Raw genomic sequence first — 18,854 nt, 5'->3', positions numbered from 1 at the left:
GCATGCATATTAAACTGTTGTTGGAGACCCTTACAACCAAGATATGACCCTATTTCATGTATAATATGGGCTCTTTAAGACCGTTTGTCAATAGATGCACAAATGTGATCTTAGAAGCAGCACAGTTGATACTTGTTGTTGCAAGCCAAAGAAAGCAGGTAAATACTGAATGAGAAGATGACCTACCTAATGCCTAACCCCAACCTCAGAACTATTTAAATGCAGTGTTGGTAGCATGATCTGGTCTGTTCATTTTCATTTAATCTTTTACAATTGCTTTAACTTCTGACACACTTTTTTGGTTGCATTCTGGTTTTCACTGTGGTACGGTATTTCGGATGTCTTTTCTCAACATTTAGCACTCCCTCACTCCTGATTCCAGTGTAAATACCTCTGCTGCGTACCGCATTACAATATAAATGCTCCTTTTCATAACATATACTGAATGCCACTCAAGACGCAGCTCCCTTTGAAGTCTAAATATGACTGTAGGCAAACCTTAGCAGAATTTCATTGGCTCATAATCCCATAAGCGGGCTGTGGGGGCGTATGTATGCCAGAGACTTATGTAAAATGTTTTCATGTGAAAGACAAATGAAAATCAGAGTCTTTTTGTGCCATGTGCTTATGTCAATTGAAGATTCAGGATTTGGAGATGGAGAACTCAAAACTGAAGAAGAAGCTTAAAGAGCTGGAGGATCAGCTGACGGATCCGCGCTGCTCACCAGTACGTTCAGTACAAAATAAAACTTGCTTATCGTTCCAGTCGAATGCTGCTGTTTCCTGCCAATCTGAGTGATTCTGCTTTCTTTCTCTTCATTGAAATGTGTTTGTTTTTTCTACTTCTTCATCTCCACCACCACTTGTTTTCTATCTTTCTCTCTTCTCAACCCTCAGTTGTGTTTTTTCCAGCTCCTGCATGTTTTAATGTCTCTAATGAGCCATGCGTTTTGCAGAGAGCGTCTGCCTTGTCCTGGTGTGGTGAAGATGTCACTTCCCTGTCCAGCCTAGAGATCTCTTCTGTCACTTTAACACCTGTCAGCTCGCCCGATTCCAGCCAATCAGCAAGCTTGCTCACCCCGCCACCTGCTAAGCCCACCCACTCACAGCCCAAAAGTGATTACATCGTGCCACGGCCTCGTGTAAATGTCTTGCACTCAAAAATAATAACACGGTGCACCTGTGCATGTGATTCACTTGCTGTACAATGTTAAACACGTTCGGTTTCCTTAAAGGAACAGTTCAACCAAATACCATCATGTTGGTCCAAATCTAAATGTCTTATTTTCTTACATGAAACATACAGGGAGTTATTTTGCTGAGGCTCCAGACTATTAGTTATTGCAAATGGTCAATCTATAAAAAAATAGTGCTGACAAAGTAATTAATCTTATTCAAAATAAAAGTTTCTTTTGAATTAATAAAAATACAGAGTACACACACACATACTTTATGTATAGATAGATACACACATGCATGCACATATTTAACAAAATATTTATTAAATTTAGATATAAAATTCATCTGTATATGTAAATAACTATATCTCTAATGCCTTATCTATAGAAAAAGTGTTCAGATTTAGATTTTAAAAGAGAGTTTGATGAAATGGCTGTCCGACTGTCCGACTTTTAAGGCTGATTTATACTTCTGCGTCAAACGCTGGCGTATGCTACGGCGCTGACGCATAGCCCTTCGCCGTAGCCATGGCCGTCACTGACGTGCACCTCTCAAAAAATGTAATTACACGTCGCAACGACGCGTAGCGTAAGCTCTGTGATTGGTCGGCTTGGTAACGCTGACGAGTCTGGGCGGGACCGAGAGCCGCGCGAATGGCGGGAGCGATTGTTTACAAGTGTAGAGTCCCGTGAATGAGCTCCGGATGGAAAGTTTTGTTCTGTGTTTACCTCATAGTTAAAGTTGCTGCACATCCGCCGGTTCCTGCCTCAAAATGAGCGAGTTTGAGCCTCTTGTACATCCCGGAAGTGTTCTGGAAAAGCTAAAAAGCAGCGAAGAAACTCGACACAGAGGAACATTTACACCTCACTGCCAACTAGCGTTTCGGAAGTGTTAATGCAGACCGACAGAGACAGCGCGCAGAAGTATAAATGCACAGCCACGCGCGTTGCCTGCGCCGTAAGTTACGCCGGTCACCTGACGCAGAAGTATAAATCAGGCTTTAGTGAACGCAAATGAAAACGTCCCTTACCTCAAAACTCATTATTAGAAAATTATAAGAAAAAGAAACACAGTGTACAGTCGTAAGTCTAAGTATTCGTAAAGTTTTTTTTTTTTGCGCATCCGCACTACTTTGAATGAGTCTGATTTACTACGGCATCTCCATTTCACGAAAGCCAAAGTTAAGGTGCTGTTCTTTTATCCCACATGGACGCTATGAGGATAAACAAGAGACAAAAAAGAGACCAAGACTGTAAGAATAAATGAATGAAAACTTCTAAAAGTGTCTGTAAGACGCTTAGTAGTAGACCAGTAGACCTTGTGTTTTATTTGCTAATTTAAGCTTTTTTTAAAAAGATAAATATAATGTATAAAACTATACATTATTTATATTACTTCATATTGACTATACGCCTGATCAGCTTTTTAGATTAATGGACAATGCACAGATATTAATGTTTCACATTGTTTTTCACTACATTATTTGAATCTGAGAGGCTTAGCTTACAATGTTTTGCAATGTTTACATTGTTCTACTTACACTGAATCTAAATCCCAATTATCAGAAATGACAACAGATTGTTAAGATTTAATTAATGTCTATTTTAATGTTATTTGACAGATTTCATTCATTTATTTTACTTCTGCTTTGTCCCTGGTTTATCAGGGGTTACCGCAGCGGAATGAACCACCACTTACTTGAAAGATTTATATATTTTTAAAAGTGTTATAAGTGTATTATAAGTGTATTAAGTGTCTTATGTTTGGTAAAATAATGCGTTTTATGTTATGTTTGGTAAAATAATTTCTAATTGCATCTTTAGTGATATTCAATAGGTGGATTTAAAGGTTTTTGCAAAAAAAAAAAGCACAAGTGGATTTAACTGGTTTTGACGCAAAAGAAAATCTACCCTGTTAAAAAAAACAAAGAATTGTCTAAAGTGCATTTTTGAGGAAAAAAAGGTATTTTATTCACTAGCTAATAACCCTATTATTACCTATAAAATGAAACTTCTGAGCGCAATCAGAGGAGCCTGATAGAAAATGCTCATTTACAAAAAAGAGATCTGAGGGATTTGGGGGGTTTTGCATCTGAACTCTTTATATATACAGTTGACGTCAGAATTATTAGCTCCCTGAATTATTAGTTTGTTAAACATAATTTTAGAGATATTTTAAAAAGAAAAAAAAATTAAAGAGGGGGGGGGGTATAATAATTCTGACTTTAACTGTATATAGTGGAACATATATAACTGAGTCTTCTGAAAACATTTATGTCGGAGTGGAACAACCATAGGTGAACTGTTCCTTTAACCTTGTGGTTCTCAAATTTTGGGTGACATTTTTTCCAAAGTAAAATAAATAAATAAATACATATAATTAAAACTTTTAGAGACTAATCTTATGTTCAATGTTTAAAATAATAATAATGTTAATTAACTAATAATTCAAATTCAAACATGGACAAATGCAGACAACGTTTTGTTTTTCCTAAAAACATGGAACAAAATGTTAGTTGTGTTGGGTAAAGTTACTTTTAAAGTAATATAGGCATATTACAATCTTAAGTTACTTTTTAAGGAAAGTAATGTGAAAAAAAAGTTTTTTTATTGGATTTTTTTCTGTTACCCAACTCTGGTTGGGAATAACACTGGTTATGTTGCAGTAATACATAGAGTAACCCAAATTAAATAAACCAGCTTAATGAATAAAACACAGTACTGCTTTTTATGTGAATTACGATAACCCATGAAAACCTATTTTATTATGACAAATAAAAAAAAAACTTAGCTAAACTTAGCCTAAACTGGTAACCACAAATTAAGTAAAGCTATTTGTAGTAAAACTGTTAATCAAACATTAATCAGTATGCTAGAAACATGGGTACTGCCATATTACTATACTAAAGCCATGGTTAATTGTCGTAGAACTGGCTGTCTTATAACCCAATATAATTTTTTTTAATCTGTCATTTACACACCCTTATGTTTCTGAAAATCGCTGTTGCTTTTCATCTGTTAAACACAAGATAGTCTGACATTAACTGTCTATCTCTACTGTCAAAGAACACTGAAGTCCTTAACAGTAGTTCATATGATTTGTAAGCGTTATTGATTTTATGGACAAGTCAAAAATGAACTGAAGTCTTGTTTTTAAATAAAGAAAAGCAGGAGAATGTCATTTGTTTACACATTATTTCTCACGTCTATCTTAACAACATTTGAGAGCTTATGAAATCTCCCCACTTTTTGAGGACCACTACTTTAAACATTTCTTACAGAAGTCTTCAAAATGTGCATTTAATTAATGTGACACAATAATACGTTTAATATAATTTACTGTTAAATGCTTAACGAGCTGAGTGCTATTTTCTGTTTCTGATACCTGTGTTTGTCCCCGTCATAGACTGGAAGCATACAAGCTAGAGCGCCCTCTACTGACATATTCGATATGGTTCCGTTCACTCCGGAGTCTCCAATAACAAGACGCCTGAATTTCAATGGCTTCTCTTCTCCGTACCTGACTCCAAAAGACACAGGTAGGGGCTCTTTATTTCTGCTGTCTGACTTAGATAAATTAGTCACATTTTCAACCAAGCTGAAGGCAAAATCCGTAATTGCCAGTGCCCTGCTTCTCTACAATGATCCATTTGAGTGGAAAACAAAGGTAGCTATAGGTGTTGTAAGACCTTTGGTAATAAACTTGTAAATTTTGCATTATAGTTCCACTGCACATGTTTTTGTATAGTATATTTGGTAATATAAGTTTTTATTAGTTTATGTAAATTGCATTTTGTTGGTTTAAACTTTGCCGGGTGCACTCAAAAAAAAATCTGATTACTGTTTGTTTAGACTACTTATTTGAAATGAGCTGAAACAACACACTGCTTGCGTTTTGGGGGGGGGGGGGGGGACAACTTAATTGTTTTATGTTCAATCCACTTAAATCTGTAAAAACTATTAAGTTAACTTAATTTCTTCATATTGACTTAATATTAATTGTGTATATATACCTATACAGATATAGACCTGTTTGGAGCCGAACCATTTGATCCTTTCATCTGTGGACCTACTGTCTTCACTCCAGACATGCAGTCCAAACTTGACGAGATGCAGGTGAGCACATTTACATTTTTCAGATTTATTTATTACATTTTTATAACAGATTTGCGATTACATGAGCAACAATGTTAAAAATCAGATTATTATGATTATGTAGTGATGTAATGGCAGATATGCTAATGGATGATTATGGAAGCTTATTTTATCTGCAGAATTCCAAAAAAGAAAGTCGAGTTTTGTTACACAATTCTCAATTGTCTCTCCTCAGCTGCAAGTTTTATCTTTATATCACATTTACATGTTATAAACAAGTTTACATCTTGCCATTTTTTATTATTATTGTGAATTTACAGAATTCAGACTTTCCTTTTTTCTCTTTTAGAATTGTTAGAAACAAAAATATTGTGGAAAATAAATAAGCAATTGTAGGGAAATGATGTGACAGAAAGTCTCAGTTTTCTTTTAATATTTTATTTCCATGGCTTCCATACTCAACCGATACATATATTGTTTTTGACACAAAAGTAAATACTAATTTATTCTGTAAGTTGTTCTTGAAAATAGATTATTAATGAATTCTAAAAAACACAGGAAAAGAGATGCCCTCAATAAACATACAAAGCAGATGCAGCCAATACGACTGGCAGGAAGTAATAATGAATCAAAGAAGGCATATGAGCAGTATGTGGTTGGTAACTTTCATCCCACTGCATTATTGGCTGGTTTTAATTCTGATTCCAATAATCCAGAGGATTATGGAAGTTTCCTTTCTGACAGCATCCTGCCTGTTATGAGATTATTAGACCCTGAAAGTATCATTTGCACTTCTGTAAAAGCCTCCAATCCTGTATAATTCAATTATCTTCATCTCTCTTTTCACTCTAAATGCCACCCACAACCTCTCAGCGGCAGAGATGGTTTGTATGTTCATTTGTGATTCACATCACAGTCTGTTCTCTAGGGTTTAGATTTGGTTTTAAGATGTTTAGGTTTACAAGCATTCAGTTGTATTTTGTCTCTCTGTGTTGGACCAACATGGAATCTGCAGATTATCGTGATAAATTCATTTGAATGATTCTAGATGTTAAAACACACTCTAAAAATGTTGGTTATGTACACACAGTAATGTGTAAATCGCTGTTCTGTTTAGAAAAAAGATCATCCTGATTTTACGTTAGGGTGATCTCCAAAAGAAAATGCATTTGCTTTTATCCTCCTGAGACCCAAAGAAATTGTTGCTTTTTTTCTTTTGTTTTTTCTGTGAATGCCTACATTGTATGGGTTATAAAAAAAAATGTACAATTTAGAGTTTTTACATTTTGTTTTTATTTTTAATTTTACAGCATGTCCACTGTAGTGGACCACAGGACCATTTTAGTTAAAAACGACCACCACTCAGACAACAAAACTGTACAGGATATGGCTGTAAAGAGATATTAATCCAATATTAATGTAACAAAAACAAAACAAAAGCCAATTTTTTTCTTTTGTATTGAAATTCCTGGAACAGTTTAGCCTGAAAGAGAGCCGAACTCAAATAAAATAAAATTAAAAAAAGAAGTGAATCCAAAACTAATTTAACATAAAAGCGATTTAAAACTGATTGTCATTCTCTAATTGTCTATAATTGTCTGATTGTCAGACTCTAAATCAGAGGCTCCCTCAACTATCGGATATAGCAGTGGTTCTCAAAGTGGGGGTCGGGACCCCCCGAGGGGTCGCGGGGCAATGAAGGGGGGTCGCCTGGTGATTTCCAAAAATCTATTTATTTTTATTAAACCATAAAAATTAACATATTTTATCCATAACTATACTGAAAATAAAAATAGTCGTTTATAGTTACTATATACTATATAGTTACTATAGTAGCTTATAGTTACTAGTTCTATTGAATTGCGACCCCTGGGGTAATTACATTATATTAAAGGCAGCAATAGCGTCAGATGCATTTTGATTTTATACCATCAGGTTATACTTTCTGGCACATTTAAAGCACTGACACAAATTTAATTGGTGTGTCTGCGTCATTGCATGCAAGGTTTCTGTATTTATAACCACCTCAGAGGATATTGGGGGTCGCGAGTCACTGGCATTGTTATTTTGGGGGTCGCGGGCTGAAAAGTTTGGGAACCCCTAGGATATAGAATCCTCTCTGCTTCAGTTCTGCCTCCTACAGCATGCAGTCATTAATTACATTCAGATGGTCCTGGTGTCCACTATTGTGGACATTTAAAAAAGGATGATATTTTGAAACACAAACAAGTTAACAGCTTTGAAAGCTAAATGTATTGTTCCTGACACTTTAATAAACCAATATATACTGTATGTAATAAAAAATAATAGTAAAAAACCATTTAAAAAGCTAAATTTTACATACCTCTCTCCTTCCAATAAAATGTGCTTTTTTGTATGTCGGCCATTTTGGATGCAGTGTAAGAAGTGGTTCCTAGCATGCCAGCCAATCAAATGACATATCACTAGAAAGCCCAGGATGTCCTTTGAACAGTACAACAGGATTTGACAGAGTAGCTCAAAGAATTCAAAGAAAATTCATGAAAACGCAATGTTCTCTACAGAGGACACAAGCTAATGGGCGGGGTCTTAGGAGGATGTAATACTTATATGTGCAGCGTAGATCATCATTTGTATCATTTGTAGCATCTTATCTTATGAACTCAGATTATTTTGATAACATTAATCAATCAAATCACAGAGTTTGTTTGGAAGTATGCAATATATATTTTTTCACCCTAAGGAACAGTTTTATGCACAATCTTGTGACATTAAATGTCGTTTTTTTTTTTTTTTTTAGAGTTGCATTCATACAGTGTCATTCAAACCACACCAGAGCTCATTTTGAAGTAGACTGGACTCAGCATTTCACAAATCACATTTTGTTTCTTGAAGTGCTCTTTCAAAACTCAGATGATGTTCTTATTAAGCTGATAAAAAGAAATAAAAAAGGGACACCACACACTCAACGGTCACAGCTTGGAGCTGATATTTGATTACTTTTTTGGGATATTAAAATTCTCCAACAGAAACTGATGATTATGTTTTTGTGTTTGGAAATCTGCTTGCTGTCAAGACAAGCAGTTTGGTGATATCTAGAACTAATTTAGCAACTGTTAAACATTGTCTTGGAAACCGCTTGAATTTTCGGTTTGTAAAAAAAAAAAGAAAACATTAGTGTTTCAAACAATTGAGTGTGGAAGTGCATATTGTGTCTTTTGGGACACAACTATTGTCAACAAACCATGACAGATTTTTATTTTAAAATGTTTTGAATCTTAAAAATGATATGCAAACAAGTCTAAAAACACAGTACTGAAAAGTTCTGCTGTCATAACAAGCTGAAGAACTCTAATCTGGTACTGTTTGTAACCATTATTTTAAGAGTGGTTATTAAACCTGAGCCTTAAAATGAGCTCCAAGAATTTCTGTCCCTGACAGGCGTTTAATTGTGCAGTTGCAGATTCCATGTGGTTCTGGTTGTTGCATGCTTGTTGTCCTGTTGTTTACACACTGAAATAGAGTAGCGTGCAGCTGCAAGCACAGTTTCATTTCATCCCCAATTCAATTCTTTTGCAAATTGAAGCATACAGAAAAACTGAAAACACACTAAAAACTTGTGTTTTTGGATGAGAGAGTGCTGCAGCCGTCACCTCAAACACTAATTTGCTACAGTGTTTATCAAGATTGTCCTATGAGCTTTAAAAATGTGATTTTTCTGTTCATTAAGTAAGGTCTGTGGTGACGTAACCTGCCTATTTTAGATGTTGGATGTTTAAATCTTGTTAATTTACTCATATTGATTAAAGGTTTTTGTGATGAAGTTGTGTTCCTGGGTAATTCATAAAGTCAGTTGCAATCATCACTATGAGTGTCTAAGAAAGCACATCTGAAAATGAAGTGAACCAAGAATTGAGTGAAGGGACAACATTAAACTGTTCAAGTTTTTTTCATTGTTTATGTAAAAGAATAAGTTGATTCTCTTTGTGAAGTTTATTTATAAATTAATTTCGAGTGGAGCATGTGATTATGATTGCCCACAGCCTGTCCCACATTAGCTAATGCTGAGATCAGCCTGCATGATTTTCAAAGTAGTCATGTTACAGATGTTTTCACACTGCATGACTATCTGGGCTAGCGTTTCGTCGCTGCTTTGTTTACACTGCAAGATGGATCTGCAACAGGGGATTTTACATCGCATGACTTTACTATTGGAAGAATCGCCGACAACTTCGTCCAAACTACGTCTCACAGCCAAAAACACGTAGTATATCTTTTGTTATTAACTACATAATGAGAAAGAAGCCTTTAATGGGGTAGAAAATTTACATATTTGCTCACGTGGGTTTAAAGGGAATTAGCCATTTCTCCTCAACGTTGATAATAAATTTCTTTCTGTATGAAACTTTAAACAGACACGGTTGCTATTAAGTCCTGTCAAACCTCCATTAGTTTTTCCTCCAGGTCCAAATAAACCAAAAAAGAGCGCTTTAAACTACTCCCCCAGCCTCCTGCTGGCCTGCAGCAGGTATACACACACGGTCACACGCACACACAAGTGAATACCGCTCTCTCATTGGCTGTAGGCGATCGATGATGTTATTTTCAGTCAAAACTCAATTCACACGGCATAATTTGAATCACCGACAGATCCAGATATTCAGCATGCCAAATATCTCGCAGGCATCGACGACTCATCGGCAATTCTCTCAGATCGCGTCTTTGATAGTTCATACTGTGTAATTGTCACTCACGTGCACGAGCAGCGATTTGCCTGTGATTTCAGGCATTTGTCTGCGATTTCTCAAAACCTGTCGGCGAGCCAAAATCTGGGCTAAAATCACGCAGTCTGAACTAGGCATAACACATGATTCACCAATCAGATTTTTAACTTACTATAAATGACCAGGGCGAGGCAGTGGCGCAGTAGGTAGTGCTGTCGCCTCACAGCAAGAAGGTCGCTGGTTCGAGCTTGGCTGGGTCAGTTGGCGTTTCTGTGTGGAGATTGCATGTTCTCCCTTATTCATTTATTTTCTTTTCGGCTTAGTCCCTTTGTTAATCTGGGGTCGCCACAGCGGAATGAACCGCCAACTTATCCAGCATATGTTTTTACGCAGTGGATGCCCTTCCAGCTGCAACCCACATCCATACACACCCATTCACACACACACTCGTACACTACGGTCAATTTTAGCATACCCAATTCACCTTTACTGCATGTCTTTGGACTGAGGTAAACCGGAGCACCCGAAGGAAACCCATGCGAACACGGGGAGAACATACAAACTCCACACAAAAATGCCAACTGACTCAGCCTAGTCTTGAACCGGCGACCTTCTTGCTGTAAGGCGAACGTGCTACCCACTGCGCTACCACACCGCCCAATTATTATTGTGTATACATTAAATTACATTAAACCAGAACTGAACTGTCAGTAAGAATGAGTTTGCAGAAGAGAAAAGCCTAAAGCTGTAAATTAAAGGTAATAATGTTAAAAATAATGTGTAGTTTCTTACACAAGCTGATAATTAGTTTCCTAAAAGCTCAGTGACATAAGGGTTTTATTTTGCATGGTATTCTTAATGATTACTGTTGACTTGCATGTTGTCACCACATTTTCATTTAAAAATCTTAATGTTTCATTGAAGAAGAAGCTACATCTTGAATTGCTTGAGGGGAGTAAATTAACAGCAAAAGAGGTTTAAACCATCCTTAAGATCGTGGCATATTTTGAGCTCACAACTTAGGCTTTTTTTTCTCGTGTTGTTTCGGCAGGAGGGGTTCCAAATGGGACTGACTCTAGAGGGGGCCGTGTTTTCCCTGGAGCCTGTGGACAGCCGATGCTGATTTTGAAAGACAAATGTTTTTGTATACGCTGTGATTCTTGACCACGAAACCCTCAAAATAAATCACATGAAATATTTAATTTTGAACTGAGTTTTAAAGAAATGTGGCAGGAGCCTTAATAAAGGTTTATAGAGGTCATTTCTATTTTTATATAATAAAATCAACATTTGAGATTGTACATGTGCATTTGATGATTTGTGTATTTTGACTTCAGAAATTGTAAAAAAAAAAAAAAAAAGAAAGAGAGAAAAAAGAGAGAAAGATTCTAAATGTGGTTTGACTAAACTTTTTCCAGGGATTTGACAAAAGTTGGACCAAATTCATTCACAGTCAAAAGATTACACTACCTGACAAAAGTCATGTCGTCGATTCCAGTTGTAATAACTTGACCAAGTTGATCATTTGGAAAATTGGCAGAAGGCAGATTTTTCTGCAGAACTGCATCCCAATCATCACAGATACTACAGAAGACCTACTGGAACCCGCATGGACTTCTTACCTTACAGAAATCAGGGAAAAAAGAAAGATTATGTTTTTGGGTTACAATCAGTATGGGGGCGTCATCAACAGTAGGGGGTGACATCATCAACAGCCTGCGGTATCAAGACATTTGTGCTGCCCATTACATTACAAACCACAGGAGAGGACAAATTCTTGAGCAGGATAGCGCTCCTTCTAATACTTCAGCCTTCACATCAAAGTTCCTGAAAGCAAAGAAGGTCAAGGTGCTCCAGGATTAGCTGGCCCAGTCACCAAACTTGAACATTATTTAAGACGTCTGGGTGAGGATGAAGGAGGAGGCATTGAAGATGAATCCAAATAACCTTGAGGAAGTGACAAGACTTTTGTCTAAGCAAAGTCAGACCTTACTGTCCTAATGAAATAATTAAAAATCAAGGCATAATCATATTTTATTTTGGTGAAATGAGCGTAATCTAAAGGCCTTTGCCTTTCATATAAGCCACTTCTGATACCAACTGATCAAATAGAAGTCAAGTTGTTATTTGTTGTTCCTAAAACTTGAATAGGCGACAAGACTTTTGTCAGGTAGTGTATGCTTAGATTATTAGTGATTGCTCATGTTGTAATGGTGCAATCATAAACTAAAAGATACATCTAATCTGTTACTATACTAATCGAATTCATGGTTATAGTTTTCATTTAGCCTTTAAAATCACTGTTGAGTGTGTTTTTAATTCTGTATGTTCAGTAGGAATTCCTGGGGCTTTTCATTTATATTTCCTGAAGATCACATCCTTTTCACTTTCATTAATGCGTGTTTTAATATCTGCTAAATGTTTATTATTTTCTCTGATGAATAAATGAAAACTGACAGCAGTGTTAAAGCTCTGTGCGCTTTTCTTGGCAGCATCAAACAGCACTCAAAAGCTTGTTTTCAGACATTTATTCATGGCAAAAATCAATGGAGATCTGTTGAAAAGAAATTCAAATGTTTAATCTATACGAGCAATTGTTTCCCTCTCCACTTAATTGTACAAATAGGACTTTTGCTGTAAAAAGCTGGGTAAAGAGTTTGCTTGTCGTGTATTGTTGGCTAATGAGCCTTTTAATGAGACCAGCATTGGTTTTTGTGTGAGTACTCATTAATTATTAAGCATAAGTGAATCATCTGTCCAACCCTTTGCTGTTAACATTTAAAAAAAAGTTAAGAAGTAAACTTAAAGATCCCACTTAAATACAACACAAAAACAACAACAATTTCTCTCATCCACATTCACTTGACCTTCAAAATCCATTCAAAATAACTGCAAAATGGTGATCATCTTCAAATAAAATACAAATTAGACTGACAAGGCGCAGTTTGAGTTGTAAAACACGACTTGGAATAATTTCAATCAATGTTTTTGCACATTTTAATAACACTTGCTGTACGAAGTGCAAGTTAAAGGGCCCATACAGTCTCTCATGGACTCATAGACCACAAGGCTAGTGGAAATCATGAATAATCATGAAATAAAGGTCAGAAAGGCCCTCGCAGATGCTGTTTCGACAATAAATATTGTGTTGGCTGAGCGCTCAAGTCCAAACAATGCTTTCATCCTTGGTTTCATGAGAAGCACACATGGCCGATATCAATACCAAACTCCTGATCTCGGCCACCCACGTCAACTGCAGCCAAGTCCACAATCGGCAGCCGTGAAAGTGTTTGCGTGCGGTACTCAAAAACGGTCTTACCCCATTCGCCATTGGGTTTCTGGAAGGAGGAGCAAAGAGAGAGATTAGTGAGGTTGGTGGTTCAACTGTAGCTTTTTTGGCCCCAAAGAAAGCACTTGTTGAAAATCATTCATGGGGACTAATGAAGACTATAGAATACACAAGACGTGTCACTCGTATAGTTTTAAATGGGGAAAAATGGAACGGTCAATATAGCGAATGAAGCCCTGTCTTTTAGTACAGGAGCCAATCATCAGTCACTATGGACTGACATGAGGAGAGGGGCTCTGACCAGACAAGATTTTCTGCAGATATTCTGTGATTTAAAGGTTTATAATTGAAAGTAAATATATCGTTGTTTAATTGTATTGGTAATTCCTGATATGAAATTTAATCGTATACTTGTCAAGCAGTTTTGGAGAATTTGATGTTTCCATATTCAAACAGAATGCCCTAACAAACTGCCCGAGAGGCATTTCAAAGATGGCCGCCAGAAATATTTGAGACATTAGCTGCGTCCCAAATCGCATACTTATGCACTATTCTACGCCATTTTGTAGTATAAATAGTGTAAGTAGTGTGTTCACACTGAAAACTATAAAAATAATAAGTGCACTTTAATTACCCGGATGATGCACTCATTCAGCCGCTAAAATAAAGTGTGTATTGATGGACACTTCACGCACTCAACGACCGCAGGTTTGCTTACGTAGCGGAAGAGGCGGAGCTATCGGACGCACATGTTGAAGAACTTTATTTATTTTGGATGGTGAGAACAAAATTCTTCTACGAGAGTGATTATAGCGCCTCCCGATGGTGAATGCGGCAACACTCAAGGCAGGTAATATTTGATAATTCGGTCGTTTATTTCACTGATTTGGCAACCGTCAAACGTCATCAGGGAAACGGTTTGAATTTCCGCTTAGTAAAAAAACATTAGTGTGCCATTTGGGACGCCACTACATACATGTACTATCCTGTTGAGTGTGTAAGTGCATAAGTACATAGTGCATGAGTGCATAGTGTATAGTGTGCCATTTGGGACGCAGCTAATGTCTCAAGTAGTTGGACAACCAATTAAACGTGTATCTACAACAGCACTGTTTGGTACACTTCCTTTGTCAGTTCACTGCTCACAATACATAGCAGATTTTGTGGCTTTCGTGTCCCTCCTGGCCAGACGCCGTATTTTACTACATTGGAAGTCAGCTGCTCCACCTACTCACTCCATGTGGATTAATGACATTTTTCTCTTCATAAAACTGGAACAAATCAGACACTGTTTGAAGGGTTCTTCTAAAAACTTTTATAAAATGTGGGGCTCTCTCCTTCAATATATGGAAATGTATACTCCCTGCATACTGGATGATAGTTAATTTTGACATTTTTCTCTGCTGTGTGACATCTCATGTGACATCAAGACCAGGCTTTTAGTTTGGTGTATAAACAATTGTTATGGTTGGTTGGCATTTTATTTTATTTCTTCTGTTGTTGTCGTTTAATTTTAATTTATTTTTATATAAATATATCTGGGGGTTAATAATTGTCATAATCATTTAGATCCTTGTTTACTTCTCTCTCTCTATGTCAAAATGTACAATAATATTCTAAAATGTGTGATATTTGTAAATTTTTGAAAATTTCTATAAATAAAGTTGGGGGAAAAAAATTTTAAAAAGATGGCCGCCAAGTGAAACGACTTGCCTTAAAGGGACATTGGGACTAACTAACCTTATGCTCTGTTCACACCAGACTCAAGCCTGTTTCACACCTCTAGTGTAAGCAGTGCGTAAGCAGAGCGTGAGCAGCTTGTGTTCTTTTGGCGTTTATGTTAACAGATTAGAGCTTTTATACCGCACACAGCAGCAGTGCGTTATCACGAGGCGTGAGCATCGCTGAAGCAGCAGTGCAGCGCTCGAACACTCCGGTGTAGTGCGGACGGATGGCGTAATTGTACCAAAACTTATGCTTTTAAAACAAACAAATTAGTATAAACGGGGCCTCTGGTGTAAACCCAGCATAAGGAACATTCAGCAATTTACAACAGCAAACTGTCCACAAGTCAATTCAATCAGATGAGATAACTTTAGCAGGTAAACCCAACACAGGGTCACTTTGTTGACGTTCTTAAGCCTACATTTGAGTGAAACTGCAAAAACATGTTTAACTGCAGTTTCTAGGTGACTGCAGAATAGTAAAAGGAGCTTTTGTTCCTTTTCAAAATAATGATATTTACAGGGAGATATTATTGATGAATAAAATATCCTGTTCATGCAGTTCTTTGCCCAACACAAAATAAACACCACTAAACAACTTGCCAATGTGCATGATTTGAAATCGAATACATTTGCCATATATCTGTCTCGCTCTATATCTTCCAGCGATAAAAGCAATGCAAAATCAAAGTAAAACTCTGCCCTTTTTCATTGCATTTGAATGGTTTGGGTTTAGGTCACGTGTTCGCTGCTCTAGTTGATTTGTACAACAAGCTTGCTTTCTGTGACATCCCTATCCCATGTATATTAAATTCACACAGATGTTGACAGCGCCCTCTAGTGAATTTGCCATCTGAAACATGCAATGGAATGTTCCCGGAGCAACATACTTTACGTTTCACAAAATATTGGCTGAGAAATGCATTTCCAATGAGCCTGGGCTGGATAAGCCACCATTGAGAATTTAGACAGTGATACACATACTTGAGTCATATAAAAATTTAATTATTGCTATTGTGATGGTATACATTACTTTAGATATTTAGTATTTGTAATGTTCAAGGCTAGATTTTTTCAGAATCTTATTGTTTTCAACTCTCTTTTAAATCTTTGAAAGAAGTTGTATTTATTAGTGTACATGTACACTTCCTGTCAAAAGGCTATAATAATAAAATGTTTTAAAAGACACATCTTATGCTTACCAAAGCTGTATTTAATAGTTTAGAAATAGAGTATTGTTATTTTATGATTGCTATTTTCATTTCAGAAGTTTATTGTTTGTGCTATATATTTAGTCAAATAAAGGTCAGCATACACATGGTGATATTAAAATACCATAACAATAATTAAAATAATAGTACCTTCTTAAACAGTTTCAACATAGTGTCATAGTGGCAATTAAATGTATGATTAGCTTTTAATTGGCAAATATAGATGCCAATAATTAATAAATGTGAAAAAAACAATAAAAAGTGAACTTACTGAGCAGCCGTCGGCGGTGACGGTGTACTTCAGACGATTGCTGCTGTATGCTTTGATGTCCTGTCCATCAGAAGCCTTCAGGATTAAAGCCTTCTTTAGATTGCTGTTCTTCTCATCTTTATAGGCCACAGTGTTTTTGCAGTGGTAGGTGACGCTCTGTGATGCTTCTTTTGACAGCAGGCGGAGGAATCTCAACTGGACTGAGACTGCATTAGCTGATGCCTCTTTGTTTCCATAGGTGAACTAAAGAGGAATGATAAAAGAAACACAAAGGGTGGGTGGTGGTGGGGGGGTTAACTAGGCTTTAGAAATTGGTTTAAAATACAGAGCTAAATATTGTCTTTTGTATCTAATCCCTTTACTATTGACACAGGAATTGTATTAACATTTATTTTATTACCACTAGATGAAAAATTAAAAGGTTTTTGAGAAATTCATCTCAAAATTCTGACTTGTTTGTCTCAGAATTATGGATTTGTATCTTGCATTTCTGACTTTATAACTTGCAATTTTGCATGTTCACCTCACAATTGTGAAAGAAAAAATCCAGAATCAAACAAAAAGTGCTTCAGGGGTAATAATTGTCAGTGCTCTTTGGATAAGAGACTCATATACAAAAAATCATCAGTCCAAGGCACTCGAAAAGTAGGTGAAAGTAAAAACAAATACTTTATTAACATGATTATTCATTCATTCATTTATTTTCTTGTTGGCTTAGTCCCTTTATTAATCCAGGGTCGCCACAGCAGAATGAACCGCCAACTTATCCAGCAAGTTTTTACGCAGCGGATGCCCTTCCAGCCGCAACCTATCTCTGGGAAACATCCACACACACACACTCATACACTACGGACCAAGCCTACCTAATTCACTGTACCGCATGTCTTTGGACTGTGGGGGAAACCAAAGCACCCGGAGGAAACCCACGCGAATGCAGGGAGAACATGCAAACTCCACACAGAAACGCCAACTGAGTGGAGGCTCGAACCAGCAACCCAGCGACCTTCTTGCTGTGAGGCGACAGCACTACCTACTGCGCCAATGCCTCGCCCAACATGATTAAAAGGCTTTTTTTTAGCCTTTGTTACTTTTTTTCGAGTGCCTTAGACTGATATTTTGTAAGCTTTATTATTTTTCATTTAGTGGCTAAATCGGTCTTCCATTGGTATTGTATTGAGTATTTTTATTATTTTATTTGATGTGATTTGACTTGACAAGGACAATGCACATAAAACAGCATGGAGGCTATTTGGCATTTGCAGTCCCTGGACTTATATAATATTCATTTATTCATTCATTCATTTTCTTGTCGTCTTAGTCCCTTTATTAATCCGGGGTCGCCACAGCGGAATGAAGTTTTCAGCAAGTTTTTTCACAGCGGATGCCCTTCCAGCCGCAACCCATCTTTGGGAAATTATATAATATAATATATTATAATATAATATAATATAATATAACATAGTACACATTCATTACTTTTCTTTTCTGCTTTGTTTATTAATCAGTGGTCGCCAGAGCAGAATGAACCGCCAACTTATCCAGCGTATATGTTTTAAACAGCGGTGCTCCAGTTTCCTCCACAGTCCAAAGACATACGCTATAGGTGAACTGAATAAATTAAATTGTCCGTAGTGTCCGTCATAATTAATTCTGTTTATTTACATGAGTAAATGTGTGTATATCTATTCAGTTTTTTACTTAATTTCAGTAATATTATTGACTAGTGTTAAAATGTTCATCTGATTTATGTACAATGCAGTTTGTAAAGTAAAGTAGTAAAGTAGTCTTTTACTAGATATATTATATGACAAGCTTGCTTTGTTTACCAAATAAAGTAAATCTAAATGGATTTGCATTTTAAACATTAATTAAAAGTTTAAAAGATATTATTTTTTGTTTCATATATTAAGGTTTTAGTTATGATACTCCCAAAATAATTCCGCAGAAATCCGCAGACTTTTACCAAAATTCTCAGCAGAAATAGCAAAAAACGTCCGCTGATTCCGTCTGGCCCTACTCAAAAGAAATTTACTGTATTACTTACCATAAAAAGAAACTAAGTAGCACAACTAGTTACTTTTTTGGGGAGTAGCTCAATTTTGCCACGCATTACTTTTAAAATGAACTTTCCCCAACACTGCTTAAAATGATACTACCTAAAACCGACAGATCAATACCATCTCAATCAGCACACAATCCTACTGTTAATACAATATGAAATCTTATTAACTGTCATCTATTTAGAGACAGTTTTCATTTTGAATCCAGTGACAGTACAAGTTATTTAAGCATTAAATATTGGCTAGTTAAAAATTTGAAATCCCAATGACGTATTTTTTTAAATACTTACAAATTCGCAGCTATATTAATGTCAAGCAAAACT

The 18,854-nt window shown here is 36.3% G+C and overlaps 2 protein-coding genes across 10 annotated transcripts in view; one reads left to right on the top strand and one right to left on the bottom strand.

Annotated features, from left to right (window-relative positions):
• gulp1b (GULP PTB domain containing engulfment adaptor 1b) overlaps positions 1-12,437 on the top strand; it is a 120,478-nt gene extending 108,041 nt beyond the window's left edge. Inside the window, exons 8-13 of one of the 7 annotated variants that reach the window (XR_015493281.1) lie at positions 641-727; positions 957-1,142; positions 4,585-4,717; positions 5,200-5,294; positions 6,147-6,921; positions 7,385-9,309. Coding sequence is in view for 5 of the 7 variants with exons in the window: in XM_087256822.1 (XP_087112948.1) it covers positions 620-727; positions 957-1,142; positions 4,585-4,717; positions 5,200-5,294; positions 6,147-6,311 (687 nt within the window). In the remaining 2 variants the exon portion in view is untranslated. Of the gene's footprint in view, positions 1-79; positions 728-956; positions 1,143-4,584; positions 4,718-5,199; positions 5,295-6,146 lie in introns of all 7 variants that reach the window. The other 6 variants (XR_015493282.1, XM_087256819.1, XM_087256818.1 and 3 more) reach the window with 6 other exon arrangements.
• A 52-nt stretch (positions 12,438-12,489) lies between these two features.
• col5a2b (collagen, type V, alpha 2b) overlaps positions 12,490-18,854 on the bottom strand; it is a 59,493-nt gene continuing 53,128 nt past the window's right edge. For all 3 annotated transcript variants that reach the window (XM_087256704.1, XM_087256706.1, XM_087256705.1), the window contains 2 exons: positions 16,472-16,714; positions 12,490-13,314 (listed from right to left, as the gene is read on the bottom strand). In XM_087256704.1, the coding sequence (XP_087112830.1) occupies positions 13,168-13,314; positions 16,472-16,714 (390 nt within the window). In that variant the 3' untranslated portion in view covers positions 12,490-13,167. The remainder of the gene's footprint in view (positions 13,315-16,471; positions 16,715-18,854) is intronic.

This window comes from Danio rerio, chromosome 6 (genome assembly GCF_052040795.2).
Source record: "Danio rerio strain M-AB ecotype USA chromosome 6, GRCz13ab, whole genome shotgun sequence".
Taxonomy (NCBI): domain Eukaryota; kingdom Metazoa; phylum Chordata; class Actinopteri; order Cypriniformes; family Danionidae; genus Danio; species Danio rerio.
Note: the sequence above shows the minus strand (reverse complement) of the source record. Positions and strands in the feature narration are given on the sequence as shown.